Source organism: Cucumis melo, chromosome 10 (genome assembly GCF_025177605.1).
Source record: "Cucumis melo cultivar AY chromosome 10, USDA_Cmelo_AY_1.0, whole genome shotgun sequence".
In the NCBI taxonomy this organism is placed as follows: Eukaryota; Viridiplantae; Streptophyta; class Magnoliopsida; order Cucurbitales; family Cucurbitaceae; genus Cucumis; species Cucumis melo.
In genome coordinates this window covers 3,338,954-3,356,739 of record NC_066866.1, presented here as the reverse complement: position 1 = coordinate 3,356,739, position 17,786 = coordinate 3,338,954, and the positions used below count along the sequence as shown (strand labels likewise).

The 17,786-nt window shown below is 30.6% G+C and overlaps 1 protein-coding gene across 1 annotated transcript; it reads left to right on the top strand.

The window, feature by feature from the left end:
- The first annotated feature begins 1,742 nt into the window (after window positions 1-1,742).
- On the top strand, window positions 1,743-7,941 carry LOC103489021 (potassium transporter 6). Its single transcript, XM_008448006.3, has 8 exons — window positions 1,743-2,700; window positions 2,816-3,308; window positions 3,398-3,451; window positions 4,648-4,908; window positions 5,007-5,059; window positions 6,068-6,191; window positions 6,287-6,541; window positions 6,645-7,941. Exons 1-8 carry the CDS (start codon window positions 2,653-2,655, stop codon window positions 7,712-7,714), a joined length of 2,358 nt encoding a protein of 785 aa, XP_008446228.3. The 5' UTR covers window positions 1,743-2,652; the 3' UTR covers window positions 7,715-7,941.
- The last annotated feature ends 9,845 nt before the right edge of the window (window positions 7,942-17,786 follow it).

Below are 17,786 nucleotides of genomic sequence, written 5' to 3'. Positions count from 1 at the left end.
TATATATATTATATCATATGAGTTGTGGAGAGGGTGTAGGGTTGGAGGATTTATATCAAAACATTATATCATTTGTAGATAAAGTAGTAAAGAAAAAAATGAAGGAAAGTTATACATCTTCACTATCCATGGATGGAACCAATAAATAACTATATTTTGTAATATGATCATTTTATGCCATCAAAGTCCTAAAGTAGGAGGAAAATCAATTTTTGCCCAAAGTGAATAAAGACAAGGATCAAAGGCTTTGTGTTGCATTCTTCTTCTTTTTTTCTTTTCTTAGATACCACTTGCTCAAGCTTTATGTATTCAACATAGGTCTGAACTTTTAAGGGGTCGTTTGGTTTTGTGGGTAAAGAAGGTGGGAACGAGTATGAATTTACAAGGCCCACGCGTTTGGTTGATGAGTATTTTTTTTGTACCCTATAAAAGATATTTCACGAGGTTTATTATTCAAATTTGTATTTCCAATCATGTCGAGAAGGAAAAATTTATGTGATTCCTTTCCTCAAACTCGAGGTGATCTCGGAACAACTTTGCCCCGAGTTTCGAAATCTAAATCATTATAGTTTTCATCTCGGAGATTCTTGAGACAACTTTGCCCCAAGTTTTGAAATTGAAATTCTTATGTTTTTCATCTCGGAGCATCTCAGAGGAACTTTGCCCCAGTTTGTTCCTTGATTATTTATTTATTTCCATACATTTTTAATACACTATTTTCATGCATAATTAAACACAGACATCCTTAATTCCCACAAATTTTAGTCTAAACTTATTATTTCCAAGCATCATTAATTTTTGACAATGTTGTTTCTATCCCAATTCTCTCAATCTAAAAGGTCCATAAATTGCTAACGTGGTTTCGTCTTAACTAATTAAATTTGTGAATCGAAAAAACCGAAGCTCTCAAATATAAGGGTGGGTGGTAATATAAACAATGATGTGAATTAAACCACACACATTTTAGAATGCTAACCAATTTAAGTTATTTATGGTTAATTTAACACGCTTTGTTTTGCATTAAAACTAACCAATAGACGTCGGATTGCATGCAATTCAATTCAATTCAATTTAAATCGTAAAAGTAATTAAATAAGTCTATTCCTCATTTGGTATTCTCTTCTCAATTTTACTTATTTTTATTTTTCTCATCATCAATAAAATAATAATAATAAAGAATAATAATAATAGTAAAATAATAATAATAATAATAATAATAATAATAGGGAATGGGCTTCTTCCCCTAAAATGTGGTATCATAGAAAAATCCAAAACTAAATGAATTTCACTTGGAAAGGATTCCCTCAAACAAGAATACATCCAAATTTCCCTTTGTTCTTTCATATAAAGTCATCCAAAATTTCCAAACTTGATCAATACCCAAAGAACTAATCAGAAAATATTCACCTCAGGAAGACTTTCCTTCTTTTGATGTTTTTAATTTATCATTCATGAACAATTGCTTGAAAACTTTGACTTGGTTTCTATTTGTAGATCTCTCCTAGTTTTTCCCCCTTTTTAATGGAATTTTTTGGTGACTAACATCATAAACAACAAAACCCTTGAATTAAATAAGTGTTATTGTTGATCTGATACCATTTTAACCCTGCTGTTTAGTCAAAGTTTTGATTTTTAATTCTTGATTTCAAAATCATAGCTGTTCTTCCCCCCCCCCCCCCCCCCCCCCCCCAAAGAATGAATATCCAAGCAGTCTCAATCGGTGGTTGGGAATTTGGCATGGTTATGTGCAGCACTTCCATGTCAGTTACGTCATCAATATGTTGAGTCAACTCGGCCCCAAATTCACCGAGTTCATTTCTTTTCTGGTAAACAAACAGGACTAATTGCAAATTTTCAATGACATCTGTCCTCCAAAATCAGACAAAAAGGAATGTACTTCTAATTTTTTTTTATCTTCTGCTTCTTCTTCTTCTTTGCTAAATTGTTAAAAGAAATGCTGAAGAAGTAAATAGCGGTTGGTTTCTCTTCTTTCTTCTTCTTTTTTCTTCTTCTTCTTCCACTTCGACTCTCGAAAACTCAAGTGGGTTTTATTGCTTCACACTGGAAATTTCATTTTCTTACATAAAGTAGAGCTTAAGATTTAACACCATTTGAAATCTTCATTTCTTAGTCCCTTTCTGAATGATTACGAAAAATATTCTCTCTGATTTTCAAAGGGTTTTCTTCTTTTTTTTCTTTCCGTGGCTTTTCGTGTTCGTTCTCCATACATCCCTTTCTTTCTCTCACTATAGAGACACGTATGTGTAATATATATATGTTTGTGTATTTTTGTTCTATTTTCTCATTTTAGTGTTGCAGAGACTTTTGGGTTGTTAGTATATTCCTGTATTTTCTCCAAAGTAGTAAAGGGCGTTTTGCATTTTCGTTTTCGTTGAGTTTTCTGGTTGAAATTTTTTATTGAATTTCGAGAAATAAAAAAATGGGTTTCTTCAGTATCTGGCATTCGTAGGCAACTCATCGTGGATCTGGGATTTTTAAAATACTTTTTGTTTCGCTATCCGTCTTCTTTCCTTCTCTCGAAGAGCTGTTTGAGGACGGTGTCTTGTAGTCGTATAAAGTTTCCCCCAAATAGAGATTTGAGTTTTTGAGTTGAAAATGCTTCTATTCAACTTTTGAAAACTTGACCCTTCTATGGTTATGGATCTGGAAAGTGGAGTTGTTAGTGAAAAGAACGCGAAGGTAAGTTCTGTACATTCTATTACATGCATTTTAACTTCTCCCCTTTTCATTTCAATTCCATTTTTTAGTGATTTCACTTGAAACCCATGTCGATTTTACTGTTTTGCTTCTGTAGAAAGATTCATGGAAGACGATTTTGATGATGGCTTATCAGAGTCTTGGGGTTGTTTATGGAGAGTTGGGAACTTCGCCTTTATATGTGTATAGGAACACTTTTGCAGAAGAAGATATAAGTCATTCCAAGAGCAACGATGAGATTTATGGGGTTTTGTCCTTTGTTTTCTGGACTCTCACCATTGTTCCTTTGCTCAAGTACATATTTATCGTTCTTAAAGCTGATGATAATGGGGAGGGTGGGACATTTGCTCTGTATTCATTACTGTGTCGACATGCTCGAGTTAGCTCATTGCCTAATACCCAGTTGGCTGATTCTGAACTTACTGAGTATAAGATGAATGTCCTTGGTCCATCATCTCAACAAAGTTTTGGATTTAAACTCAAATCAGCACTAGAAAAGCGTCGGGTTCTGCAGAAATTCTTGCTTGTTCTTGCTTTAATTGGGACTTGCATGGTGATAGGGGATGGCATCTTAACACCAGCTATTTCCGGTAATCATCTTTAACATTAAGTGTCACTGTTTCAATTTTTTTCTCTGTTGGGTTTCTTAAATTGGATGTTTGTTTTAACTTCTTGTCAGTTCTTTCGGCGGTTTCTGGCCTTGAGCATACCATGGCAAAAGAACATCACCAATGTAAGAATCTACACTTGCTTATGTTTAATTGGAATTAGTCTTGTTTGTTTCTGAGGACTAGAAGTAGAAAAATTCACAGAGGAGATGGGGAGGGAGAAAGTTAGAAATGAATTTCCATTAACTGAATTCTATCAATTTTTGTCCAAACTGTTGGATATTGTTTTAAAATGTTGTTTTTGAGCATTGAACTTCACTTGTCTTCTTATGAATGAGAGGTCACTGTCCTTTTTTTTCATATGTTATGCAATCATCACAAACAGTTGTATACAGTATTTATTGCTATGCTAACTTGTGAGACCATCTTGACAAGTCTCATCCCAAGTTGCAATCTATTGTATTGAATTGTTTACTGTATGGGATAGGACTTAACATCCCACTACTTATATAACTGTTGGAGGGTAGTGTATGAGAAGAGGGAACACTGTGTAGAATACTGAACTTTGGCAGTATGATTCTTCTCTTTCACTAATAAGAAGTAGGGAAAAAGACTTAAATGATGTAGAACAGTTAGATGAATGGGAGAAAATAGAAACTTGCAGTTTAAGAATGAGGTTGAAAAATTAAGAAGGGTAGTAACTATGCGAGCAACTTGGAGCCATTTGGCCTCTCTCTTTTGCTTAAGGGAGTTTTTGGTTTTTCTTGACTGCTCCTAGAAGCCTAGAAAGAAATGCTTCGTCCCTTTTAGGTATGCACCTTAGTTATAATTATAAGTATGGAAATCAAAGTAAAATCACTATTGGCAAGGGTGTGCTTTTATTATAGAAATAATAACATTTAATGATTATTTGATCCTTCAACCCGCTTTTATGATTTATGGTGAATGAGTATTCATTTTCTGTAGTGCCTTATTTGCTGTCACAATAGTCTATTACTGACTACTTCCATAACTTCCAGAATCACACCCAGCTTCCATATCACTATTCAAATGTACGGAGAATATAATGTCATTGCAAGTAATGATTTTTAGTTGGGATACTGGGTGGGGTGTTGTTCTACTATGAGGAAAGATACCGATCTATTTTGACTATTTTCAATAAAGGAAAAAAGAAGACAGTTCATTTAATCTGCTCGATTATTTTGTTTCTTTCTTATTCAACCAGTACCTCAACTCATCAATTTTTTCTTTTACGTCTGCATGATAATTTCTAATATTGGACGCTCTCCAACTTGTCTCATGTAAATCGACATTCCTGCAGATATAGTGATCCCAATTGCTTGCGTCGTACTGATATGCTTGTTTGCTCTTCAACACTATGGCACGCACAGGATCGGCTTCTTGTTTGCTCCCATAGTGATAGTTTGGCTATTGTGTATTAGTGTCATTGGCCTTTACAATATTATCCACTGGAATCCCCGTGTTTATAGAGCAATTTCTCCTCGTTACATGTTCCAATTTCTTAAGAAAACCCAAAAAGGAGGCTGGATGTCACTTGGTGGAATAATGTTGTGCATTACTGGTAAATTTTACTCATTTGCTTTGATTTATCATGTTGTATCATTTCAAGCAAAGTCATTCGCTTGTCAATCACATATGGGTATGTTCATATTTTTAAAGGTTCAGAGGCGATGTTTGCTGACCTTGGTCATTTTTCTCAGTTGTCAATTAAGGTACGATTTTGAATTTTGGTCTATCTCTATTACCAGTGAGGACTTTTCTTTTAAACCATGCAATATTTCTTTGAGATAGCATCTTTGATTGGATGACCCATTTTTTATTATGTACTATGTTCTTATTAACTGCCATCAGTGATCAACCTCTACTTATGATGCCCATCTCAATTATATAATATGTCTTCGTTATGTCTTGTATTGTTAGAAACTCCATAGGAGGATGTTTTGCCACCATTCTTGCAATAGACGACACAGTTCTCTTCTCTTATTGTAGCATAAGTACAAGGCAATTTTGTCTATATTCTCTAAATCTCTTCTTTAAATATCTATCTCATGCATCCCATTGTTAACTTGCTTGCTTGGTCAATGTGTTACTGAGAATTCATGCAATCACCTTTCTTTATCTGTTTAATGAATTCCTTTTATGCGTGTTATTCGTATAACTATTCCATTTCAGTCCATTTGTCTTGATTTCAGTGCCTAATGTATTTCCCTCATAAAGATGCCTTCTCACAAGAGCTTTCTCTATATTAAGACACAATATGCAGTTTTTTCTGGTCATTATGACTTTTTTTTTAAGACAACCCACCTGTTCCTACAATATTTAGGCGTCAAGAAACTTGTAGAAAATTATTTTCTATCTAGGTAGGTGGCTACTATGGATTGAACCCATGACTTCTTAGTTAGTTATGGAGACTATATCTCCCTTTTTATCACTAAGTCAATCTATGATGGTTCATACGCTACGGGTCTCTTCCTTTTTGAATTCTATAACATGAGGTCTTTGTTCTTCTGACTGAGATTAGTGATAACCCATCATTTACTGTGCCTTTACAGTTCCCTGCATATTTGAAAATTGATGTTTGAGATTGGCTTTGCAATAGTTTGTGCTTGCTAAAGTCTGTATAATGTTGCTAATCATAGCATTAGTGTTTATCTTTTCTGAAGTGTTCCTTGTTCATCTCTACCATTTGCTAACTTATGTCTGTCTTAAAACCCATGCAGATTGCTTTCACTTTTATGGTTTATCCATCTCTCCTCCTAGCATACATGGGGCAAGCTGCTTATCTGTCTCAACATCATCCCTCTTCAAATGAACATCCGATTGGGTTTTATGTATCTGTTCCTGGTGGGTCTTAAGATTGGTTTCCCCATGAAGGTTATCTCAGATATATTAATGATTGGGAGTTAGTTGGCTGATTGAATTTTCTTTTCTATTTCCAGATAAATTGAAGTGGCCTGTCCTTATAATTGCTGTGCTTGCAGCAGTAGTAGGAAGTCAGGCTATAATCACCGGAACTTTCTCGATTATAAAGCAGTGCTCTGCTTTGGGTTGCTTTCCTCGGGTCAAAATTATTCATACGTCTTCGAAAGTTCATGGTCAGATCTATATCCCAGAGGTCAATTGGATTTTGATGCTGTTGTGCTTGGCTGTTACCTTAGGTTTCAGAGACACTAAGCGCTTGGGCCATGCGTCAGGTATGATTCTATTTTTGGTTGTAGACGTATTAAAGCAATCGTCTAATTGTTGCACTTTTTTTTTTTTAGCTAAAAACTCTTCTTTTAAAACGTTTGTCTTCAGGTTTGGCAGTGATAACTGTGATGCTTGTTACTACATGCTTGATGTCGCTCGTTATTGTCCTGTGCTGGCACCGAAGTGTATTTCTTGCAATAGGCTTCATCTTCTTCTTTGGCACAATTGAATCTCTCTACTTCTCAGCTTCTCTCATAAAATTTCTTGAAGGAGCTTGGGTTCCTATCGCGATTTCTCTTGTATTCCTGATCGTTATGTATGTCTGGCACTACGGAACTCTTAAGAAGTTTGAATTTGATATCCAAAACAAGGTTTCTATTAACTGGCTACTTAGTTTGGGTCGCAGCTTAGGCATTGTAAGAGTCCGTGGGATTGGTGTTGTACAGACAGAGCTTGTTTCGGGTATCCCCGGTATCTTCACCCACTTTGTCACCAATATTCCTGCCTTCCATCAAGTTCTTGTTTTCCTTTGCATCAAACATGTCCCAGTGCCACATGTAAGACCAGAAGAACGGTTTCTAATAGGTCGTATTGATACGAGTGAATACAGACTCTATCGGTGCATTGCACGATATGGGTATCGAGATGTTCACAAAGACGATGTAGAGTTTGAGAATGATCTTATATGCAGCATAGCAGAGTTTATAAGGTCAGGGACTCCACAGTCCAGTGATTGTAAACTGGACTTTGATACAGACGGTGAAAAGATGTCTGTCGTCGGGACATCTTCTAACCATGAAGATAGGATTCAGATGGCCGAGACCGATAACGATGAAGACTCTGAAGAACTGTACCAAGCTTCAGATACAAGAGAAATAAGGTCACCAGCTCCAGTTCAATTGAGAAAAAGAGTACGCTTCATCTTACCCGAGAGCCCGAAAATCAACACCGATGCAATGGAAGAATTACATGACCTAAGGGAAGCAAGAGAAGGAGGAGTAGCTTACATAATAGGACGATCACACATGAAATCAAAACAAGGATCAAGCATGCTGAAAAGGGTGTCGATTGACTTCATTTACGAGTTCTTGAGAAAAAACAGCAGAGAAGCTGACTTCCCAGTAGGTTTATCACATTCATCATCAACTCTTGAGGTGGGTATGATGTATCTTGTTTAATTTTGACCATAGTACCATATTTCTATGTACATATGGGTATAGAAAGTTGTAATATCTGTAAAATAATGAAAAGAAAAAGAAAAAAAGAATGCATAGAAAATTCAAAGTGTGGATTTGAGAAAAATGAGAAGAAGAAGAAAATTAATGAAAAGGGTTAAAGAAAAAAAAGAACTTTTTGTACTAACATAACTCAATTAACTTTTTGATAAAGATGCATATTAGTTTCATTTATGTGTATTAATTGTAACTAATGTTACTCATTTCCTAACTAGAGTTAAGATTCAGATTTATTTTTTTCTTTTTGGTAGAAAGTAGTAATCCAGCAATAAATTAGATTTAAACATATACTAATTAAATTAGCTAATTATTTTCCTTGTGCTTTTCACTATATAGATTCTTTTTTTGACTTGTTGTCTGGTCACAATTGAGAATGTCAATGAGACATCTTAACAGCTATAGGTTAGGTATGATTTTGGGACTTATTAATTTAGGGGAATTTTAGAACAAACATATTATTCTTATTTTTGTTTATATATATATTTAAATAATATTGTGTATAATTATCGATATGGATACTAATAAATCTGGGTCATATATTATTAGTCGTTCTAATGTCACTTTGGATGTCTACATTATATCGACATTAGATATGTTTGTTCCCTGTACCTTTATTAAAAATGTTTTTTTATTATACCCTTTTCTACTTTTTTATTATTATGTGAATTATTAGATGAAAGATTCTACTACATAATAGTTTGAAACATCCAACAAAATTAATTTTGAACTTTTATTAAATCTTTATTTTATTTAGAAAAAAATTAATTAATTATTAACATTAGTCTCAAAAGACATAGGATGTGTTTGGATTGTATTTTCATTCGATTAAATTAAAATCTAAGTCATTTTGAAGAAAAAAGATCATATGTTTGGCAACTGCATAAAATAAATTTTGAAAAAAATGAATTTATAAAATAGTGTGGTTTAGGGTAAACGCCTAAAACTAACTTTTAAAAAAATAAATTTTGCATGTTTAATAGTTAGTCTCCCTAATTTGTAATGTATATGAAACAATCTGACCGACACATTTATTCTCACCAACCATCTTTGCCAACTGTCGTCGATCAAATTGCTTTCACCTCTTTTTTGTGGATGTTGCCTATCAACTTTTGTTCGTCATTTTTCTATGATCGTTGTCGGCTTATTTTTGTCAATTGTTTTATGGTAACTATTATTTTTGTCAACTTTTGTCAACCGTTTTTTTTTTTAATTATTATTATTGTCATTATTTGACTTTCAATGACAACTATCACCAACCTCTAATTATCATTTTAAAGTGACTATCTTTGACCACCTCAAACCACCATCTGCAATGATTGTTGTTGAACTTTAGTCAATACATATATATATATATATATACACACATATACATAATCTTTTACTCTATTACAAATCAAACAAGTTTTAACTAAGAATACTTTTGAAAAAAGACAGTTATAATCTTTTACTCTATTACAAATTAAACAAGTTTTAACCAAGAATACTTTTGAAAAAAGAAAGTTGCCAAAAACACGTGTTTTTCTTTAAAGAACATTTTTGAAAAGTTGTTTAAATGAAAATACATTTTTTTTTCCTTAAATTATTCTAAACAAGTTCATAATCACGTTTTCTTTTTAGTTTTGTGCATGAAAAGGATTATTCTTTTTTTATTAATTTTAAGGTTTATCAAGAGAAGTAAAATTGAACAATTTAATGTGTAAAAACTAGAATTAAATAAACTTGAAATCAACGATTTGGACAAGTGGAAAATTTTTAAAACATATTTGTAATGATTCAAGATTAATTTGTATAAAATAAAAGTTGTACTTACAATTATAGAATTAAAATTCAAATAATTGGATAAACTTTTTCTTAAAAAAAAAAAAAAAAGCTGGTGCCTGGTTGGTCACCATCCCGGTGGCTGGCCCACGTCAGAGGTGGCGGACCGGCGGCCTTACTTTAATAATTATCTAATTAAATTTAATTCAACGTCCCTATTCAATTTAATTCTTACTTTTTTCTAAATTTAAAATCAAAACTATCTAAATCCAAACTTTATCGTCTAAGAATATATATATATATATATCGGTGGATCTCATAGTATTGAGTTTCATCTTAAAATCAATTAACAATGAAAAGAGTAGTTCATCTACCTTACAAGAAGTAGTGTAAGTCTTCTTAGTTTTTCCAACATGAAACTCTTAACATCTCAACAGATATGAGAAAAAGTTATTTGTTTTGTATTTTGTATTTTTAGATTTCATAAATTTATGTTTTGATGAATCATAATGTGATTTCAATGAATTTTAAATTTTGTGTTCAGAATTTAATCTTTTAAATAAAACGATGGATTATAAAAATAATGTACTAAAGAAAATAAAAATAGTAATAATCATAATAAACATCATCCAAAACAATGAGATTGTGAATTTATTTCCACACCCATGGAAGGAATGTTGATAGAGATTTTATGCTTAAGAAAAACAATAAACTATTAAAATATATTGACCAAAATAAAGAAAACTCAGAGAAAGAAGACTGAAACAATATTTTAACAAAATAAAAAGAATTTGAAAAGTTATATATAAAAGTAGTTGGTCGTTCATGTCTCGTCCCTCCTTACGAGAACGGGAAGTTATTCGTTTTTTTTCTCTCAACTCAACATCTTAATTGAATGTATATGTCTTAACCACTTAACTTGTATTTAGGTGTTCCACCTCCTGTATATTTATGATACTCTACAACTAGCATTCGAGATTTGAAAAATTACTTGAACTACTTTGATTTTGTACTAGTCTATAACATGTTAAATTTATAGTTTGTTTTAGTAGATAATTTTTTAAAGATTATATAATTATTTTAGATTGTTTAACCAATATAATTTTAACTATGGTAAAAGAAAAGACAAAAAGGAATATACAAAAATTTTAAAGAAAAAAACGTGTAAATGTTTGTTCAAACATATCTCCATCCTTAGATATTCAATTTTTCATATTGATGATTTAAATTACACCTGTACATGAGAAAATATCATTTCAACTGGAATAATTGTAACGGGACAAAAAACGTGTAAACATATCTCCATCGTTATATTGTAGTTTCTAAATAATTGTACTTGGAAGTAACGTGATTATTCCTTCAAACATGTATGTACCATCAAATTTTAATTTTTTATATTTATAATTAAGATCACACTCGTAGATTAAAAAATACACTACTTCAAGCATATGTACCTAAATAGTTACAACGAGGACGAGATGAAAATATAAAAAATTGTAAGGACAAAATATAAAGACTATATATATATATATAATAAAATATTTATACTTTGTCAAATAAATGATATAGTTAAATAAGTTAGTAAAAGTCCCACTCATAAAATAGTGAATTTGATTAGTGAAGTTTCTTAATAAAACTCAATTGGTACAAGGAAGTTATCCACAAATTTCAACAAAAATGCAATGAGGCTTAAAATCAGACTTTAAAAGAAATCATCATCCATGAGCTCATTAACACAAAATCTAAAGACTTTTTAGCATTTTTTACTAAAGTCAAAATCAAATGTATAAATGATAATAATTACATCAACACACTACATCCATCCATTAAAAAATAAATAAATAAACAAACATAACAATCCATCAGAAGCTGCTACTGAAAAAAGAAAATTGTATCTAAATATTGATTTGATATAGATCAATGTCATTTAAAAAAACAAATTAAAATTTGATTACTTTAGATAAACTAACTTTTATTTTTCTTAATCCTACTTGGATCGTTGAAGCTTCCACGGAGGAACCAAATGTGTTAGGTATTCAAAGTCAACGTGACAAAGATACATAGTTTTACTTTACTTTTACCACCTCAACGTATTGACGATGTTCATAGATTCAATGTACATTTTCAAATGTCTAACCTTATATTAAACGAAGACTTCTAATCTCATATCTTAGACAAATAAATAGGTAGCTAGATTAAAAAAAAAATCAATTATTATAAGTATAGTTATGCAATAACTTAAATCATGATTTAATTTCCGACTAATACAACAACATGTTTAGAATTGATTAGAATCGATATTTTTTTATTTTCAAAATCACTTGCTATCAAAATTTTACTGGATGAGCATGTAAAAGTAGTATTTAAATAAGTTTTTAGCAAATAGATCGATTTGAAAGAAAAATGTGAAAACATGAGACAAAATTAAATGGTCAAAGTTTTAAAAGCTATTTGAAAAGTTCTAACAAGTGCCCAATATATTAAAAACAAAATTTCTTATTTATAAAACTTATTACATGACTTTGTCACATATTAAAGACTTAAAAGAAACATGTCAAAGCTTTTAAAATAATTATCCTGATTTTAGAATAATCAATTGCAAAAAAAAAAGAAAAAGTAAAATAGTGCTTTGTAAATTTGCGTTTAAATTTGAATACGTAGATCGTAGTGTTTAGTAGATAAATACAAAAACATCTCATTTTCGATATAATAAGTAAAAACAGACTTCAAATCGGTTTTATTTTATGATTTAAAAATGGAAATTATCATTCAGTGTGATAAAGTTTGTTTGTTATAAATTAATTTTTAAATATAAGAAAATAGTTTTTTTAAAAAATCAAAAAAAATTAATTTGTACGTGAAAAAAATTAATAAACTATTTATTATCTACTGACAAAATCTCTAAAAACAAAATTAATTATTTTTAATCTTTCTGTAAAGTGTAAATATATTTTTAAATTTTCTATTTCTGACGATTAAATAATAAAAAAAAATGTAAAAGTTGAAAATTAGATGTTAACTTAAAATTTTTACGTATTAGGATTTTGCTCTTTAAGTAGATGAATTAATGTATTTTTGTAGAAGTAATTCTAAGGGACTTAATTTAAATATGTTTAAATTTAATCTTAAAGATTACGAAAACAAAATATTTTTAATTGAAGTTGAGAAACAAAACCCGAAATTAATGCATTTAAATAAAATATTGGGGTTTTAAAATAATAATTAGTTTGGCGTGTGGAGTTCGTGTTTTTCCATTGTCGTCCTTTTTACTTGAAAAATAAATACGAAGAATTCCCTCTTGCACACCTACATTCTCAAAATTCTAACTCCACCAAACTTAATGGACACTTAACAAAACCCTTACATTTATGGTTCTTATATTTTAAGTTTTATTTATTCTCCTTCTTTTTACTGTAGTTTTAATAAATCTTCAAATTATATATGTTTGTTAATCATCAGTGCTTTTTTAACCTCGTTATTCTTGAATTTTAAAATATATTCGTATAGAACTAAAATGTACTGATAGTAGATTTAATCTTCAACTTTATGAGATAAAAGTGGACGACCATTATCACTAACTTAAATTTGCTTTAACATCAATAAAATCTAAAAACCCACAACACGCAGAATTAACAGCACCTATGTACTGTTTTTTAACAGTGTAATTCTTTATTACATAGTATTATAATACAGAATTTGAACATAATGTTTTTACCCTAGATCGTGATAGAGTTTTTAAAGGCTGTAAAAACTACGCACCGTTAAGGTTGGGGTTTCGGGTAGGGAAGAGTATTGATACTCAAAGGCGTGAAAGATACGTTTGGAACATTCCACATACACCTGGGACCCACGACCACCTCTCATACAACACTATACTATCCTATACTTCTTTCTTCTTCTTCTTCTTCTTCTTAATATTATTATGATTCTTTATTACTATTTTTAACCTAAAAAAGTCTTTATCTTCCTACACTAATTTATCTTTTTCTCCTTTCCCACCTTTTTCACATTTGAAAAAAAAAAAAATAAATAAAAAAGTAGTTTTTTAAAATGTGTATTTTCAGTAGGAAAGACTAAAATATTTAGGAAATGGAGGAAGGGTTAAAAATAGCAAAATTTGAACCTAAATTTATGCGTCCTACCCAACCGAACCGTCTCTCGATATGCCCGTAAAACGCGGCAAATGGATAAACATAAACTCATCCCCCCCATCCATCATCATCATCATCATCCCAATTTCATTTTTTTTTTTTTCTCCTCTTCCTATTTTTTCTATTATTATTATTATTATTATTAAAAAAAAATCCATGGAGCCCCCACCACTATCTCTCTCACGTGGTGTGCACATGTCCACTCCTCCCCTCTTGTGGTCCATTATCCACCTCCCTTTGGATATGGACCCCCCCCCCCCCCCCCTCCCTCCCCCCTCGCGGTTCCATTCCAGTGGATAGGGCCTTAGCGCCGGTGGGTCCCACTCCCCCTCCTTCTAAGTTAGGTCTACGAGGTAAGTTGGGCCCAATCCTCTGGGAATGTTACACGTGGCCGTAACTTTTCGTACATGGTTGAGTGGGACGAGGAGAATGGCAGCAGCCAGGAGCCAGCCAGGTCAGGTCTAGAACCTCGAGCCCAATTTCCCAAATTCAACTCCCTCTTTTACCCTCACTCACCCTATTAAAACAACTTTTAAAAATTTTGTTCAATTTAAGTAATCATTTTCCAGTGCATTCAATTAAATAACAAAATATTTTTAAACTAAGGTTGAATGCCTCGTTGTGATTTATAAAGATTAAAATTAAACGATTGAAAGTATACGGAAAAAATCGTTAGAAATAGTCATTTTCATTTGCTTATTTACTTAATTACTAATCTCATTTTTACCATTGTGTTTTATTTTTAATAGAAGGTCGATGTCATTTTTTATTTAAAAAGTTAAAAACAACACAAAAATATTAGTTACATTACAAAATTGGTTCATAGTTTTAAAAGTAACATATTTTAAAGAACTCAAATAGTTTACATAATCCTTACAAATTATCCTTGCTGTGTTTTCCTATTAAATATATGGTTTTCTTAGTTGACCATAGAATTAAGTAGTTAATGCATCACTGGTTACAACTTACATTTTCCATCTTTATCCTAATTGTTTGTTACCTGTCTAAATAATTTGTTTATTTGCGTGGGGTTAGGGGAGAATTTACAAATAGAAAAAAAAATTCAAAATTATATTTGAAAAAATTAAGCCAATCGACCGACTTCTATTTCTCGATACGAACATTTATTAGACTAACCATAATTGATTCGGTAACGGTAATCGATTCCTCCGAATCGACGGTCAGCCCTAATAACAACCTACCATGTGTTTTATATAGATGGCTAAGTTGGGGTATTTTCTCTTAATTAATGTAAAAACACAACAAACAAATTTATTTCGTGGGCAGTAGGTGAGATGCACTAGTTTTCCCCCAAAGTGCCTTGAGTTTTCCAGTTGTCTTTCTTTGTACATACCACTTTTTTAAATTGTTACCATTTTTATCCCTCTGTTATTTTACCCAATTACCCTCTTCCTCTTTCTTCATTTACATCACTATCCCTCAATTAAATTGTTTTTATTTCAGAATTTAAGAATATTATCCATTCCATAATTCCGTTATTAAGAACCGGAAACGTTAACCATCAAATTTTCATTTCATTAATACCGCCAAATCCCCATCGCTATCCTATTAAAGATGACTAATCTTGTGATAAGCTCGTACTGTGTGTGTGGCTGTGGCTACGTGGAAACTCGTAATCAACAAATTATTTCCTTTAATTAATCTCTTTCATTGATTAATTAATTAATCAACTAAATATGTATTTTATTGCTTTTCGTGCAGGTAAAAAGGGTTTATTTATTTATTTATTTATTTTAATTCATGAGTTTTGGTTTGTGATTGGATAAATAAATAAATAAAAGTAAAAATATATATAATAATTATTGTTTTTTTGAATGGGCATTTTGGTGTTTGAGGTTATGAAAAGTCAGGTGTGGTGAAGCATGCGGATGAGGGTAATATGAAAATTATATGCAATCATTATTATAATATAGTGTGTTTTTCTTTTAAGCAAAGATAATCATAAATAATTATATTCTTTTAAAAAAATTTAAATTTATTAATAATCATAAACACACACACACACACATATATATATATGTTAGAATAAGTAATTAACTATTTTCAATATTCTTATAATAATTATGCACTTTTTCCTACTTTGAAACTTTGCAACTTAATGGTATTGAGCACTTTTTCGACTATGTTAAAAGAAGAAAATTTGACCTAAGTTCTTAAGTTGTGAATTTTGGAATCCTTTTGTAGAAGTACTTTTACATAATCGACTTTGTTTGACCATGCATGTGAAATCTCATTATTGCTTATTTTATTTCAATTTATGTTTCTACTTTTTCTAGACAATTATTTTTTAAGTAGTTCCTTCGTCTTAGTTGTAGCGAGCAACGATGGTTAAAAAGAAAGTAATAGTGGTAAAAGAAAAATAATATTTACAACAATGAATCATAAAAACGAGTGAGTTATTGAGAACCGAAAGCAAAAGAACATAGACACAATAGAGTCGATCGATCCAATAATTTTAACTTTGAAAAATTGCATCAAATGACAAAAATATTTAGGAAAAAAACAGCTCGTAGCACCTATTTTTTACATATTGTAAATATGACAAGTAATTAGATTTATCAGATGACAATCAAAGGGCTATCCGTTTTTAAATTTGCTACTTTTGCAATTTTGAAAATGTAATGACATGGGCCATATTATCATAATTTTTTTTTTTGCTATTTTTGCAACGATCCTTTTACTCTATTAGGGTTTTTAGGAGATGAATTTATAATTATTACAGAATAAAATAGATAGGGAGGTTGATGATTATTATATATGAGTAATGCAAGCAACAATATAATAAACTTCTTAAACTGTCGTTGCACCTAAATGGTCAAAGAGGTTTATTACCCATCGAACTTAATCGCATATTGGTTGTCAAACGTTCTTTTATTGATACAAATAGAATAATATTAAACTTATACTTTAAAAACATGAGTCGATTTTCAATTAGATTGTTGCGTGAACAAAGGCCATTCAGATAACATTAAAACAATAATAGATAAAAGAAAAAGTAGAAGAAAACAAATTAACAAACTTTACAATATATGATATTATTAAAAACATTATACATATTATCTTTTCAATAGGATCTTTTGTTATTGCATAATATAATTAAATTATATGGGTAGTAAAAAAACCAACAACTATATTCAATTATCTTTATTGGCTAAAATACCATTTTTTTTACTTATTATTGACTTTGTTATTATAATTTTCATAATTTTAATAAATCTTAAAACATATTTCCAAAATTAACCAAGACTTCGGAAATATATTTCTGACCTATCCTAGAAAGTTCGATAAAAGTTAGATTAAACTAACCATACGACAACCAGTTAAAATGTATGTTAATTAAATATAAAAATTTGTTTAATTTTAGTATATGCACGTTACTTTATTAGTTATATGGATCGTAGTAATGTTGGTGCGAAGAATAAATAAAAGAAAAACTAAGTTTCAAAGGGTGGGCTAAGTGGAGTTTAGGAAGTGATTTGACCTAAATATCACATTCTTATTATCTTAATGTTAATTAATGTTATTATTATATAGTGTTTGAAATATGAAAAAATATAACTAAAAAAGGGGGTGTGGAAAATACAGTATTGGAAGATAATGTTTTTTATTTTAAAACCTACACGGCTCCTCCTTCTGGCCCCTACCCCTCCCCCCAACATAAAAGAAATACATAAATAAATTACTCGCCGCCCACTCACTTTTCTCCATTTCCCATTTAACTTTTTTTCAGCCCAATTTTTAGGGCATAATATCATATTTTCCAAAATAAGAAAAAAATATATTATAACAAATTTCAAACAAATAACTAAACTATGCTAAAATATTTATAAAATATAATAAATTTTTGAATTTTTTATTAATAGAAACTGATGAATTTCTTTCATTGTCGATTAATGTTGCTGATAGGAGTACATAAGTGTCTATCAATGTTTATGAATTGATAAAATTTTGTCATTTTTTACAACTTTCCTAAATTTAACTTTTGAGTGGAAATTAACTAAATAATCGCAATAACTTTTATGCAAAGAAAACATGGGATGTGAATTTTTTTTTAAATTTATAATAAAAATGCTAGTAATAAAAAT

Excerpts from the sequence above, each read along its gene's own strand:
- LOC103489021 (XM_008448006.3), top strand. The coding sequence starts at position 2,653 with ATGGTTATGGATCTGGAAAGTGGAGTTGTTAGTGAAAAGAACGCGAAG. Across the intron at positions 2,701-2,815 it reads TTAGTGAAAAGAACGCGAAG|AAAGATTCATGGAAGACGAT; the intron begins GTAAGTTCTGTA and ends TTGCTTCTGTAG. Across the intron at positions 5,060-6,067 it reads TTTCTCAGTTGTCAATTAAG|ATTGCTTTCACTTTTATGGT; the intron begins GTACGATTTTGA and ends AAACCCATGCAG.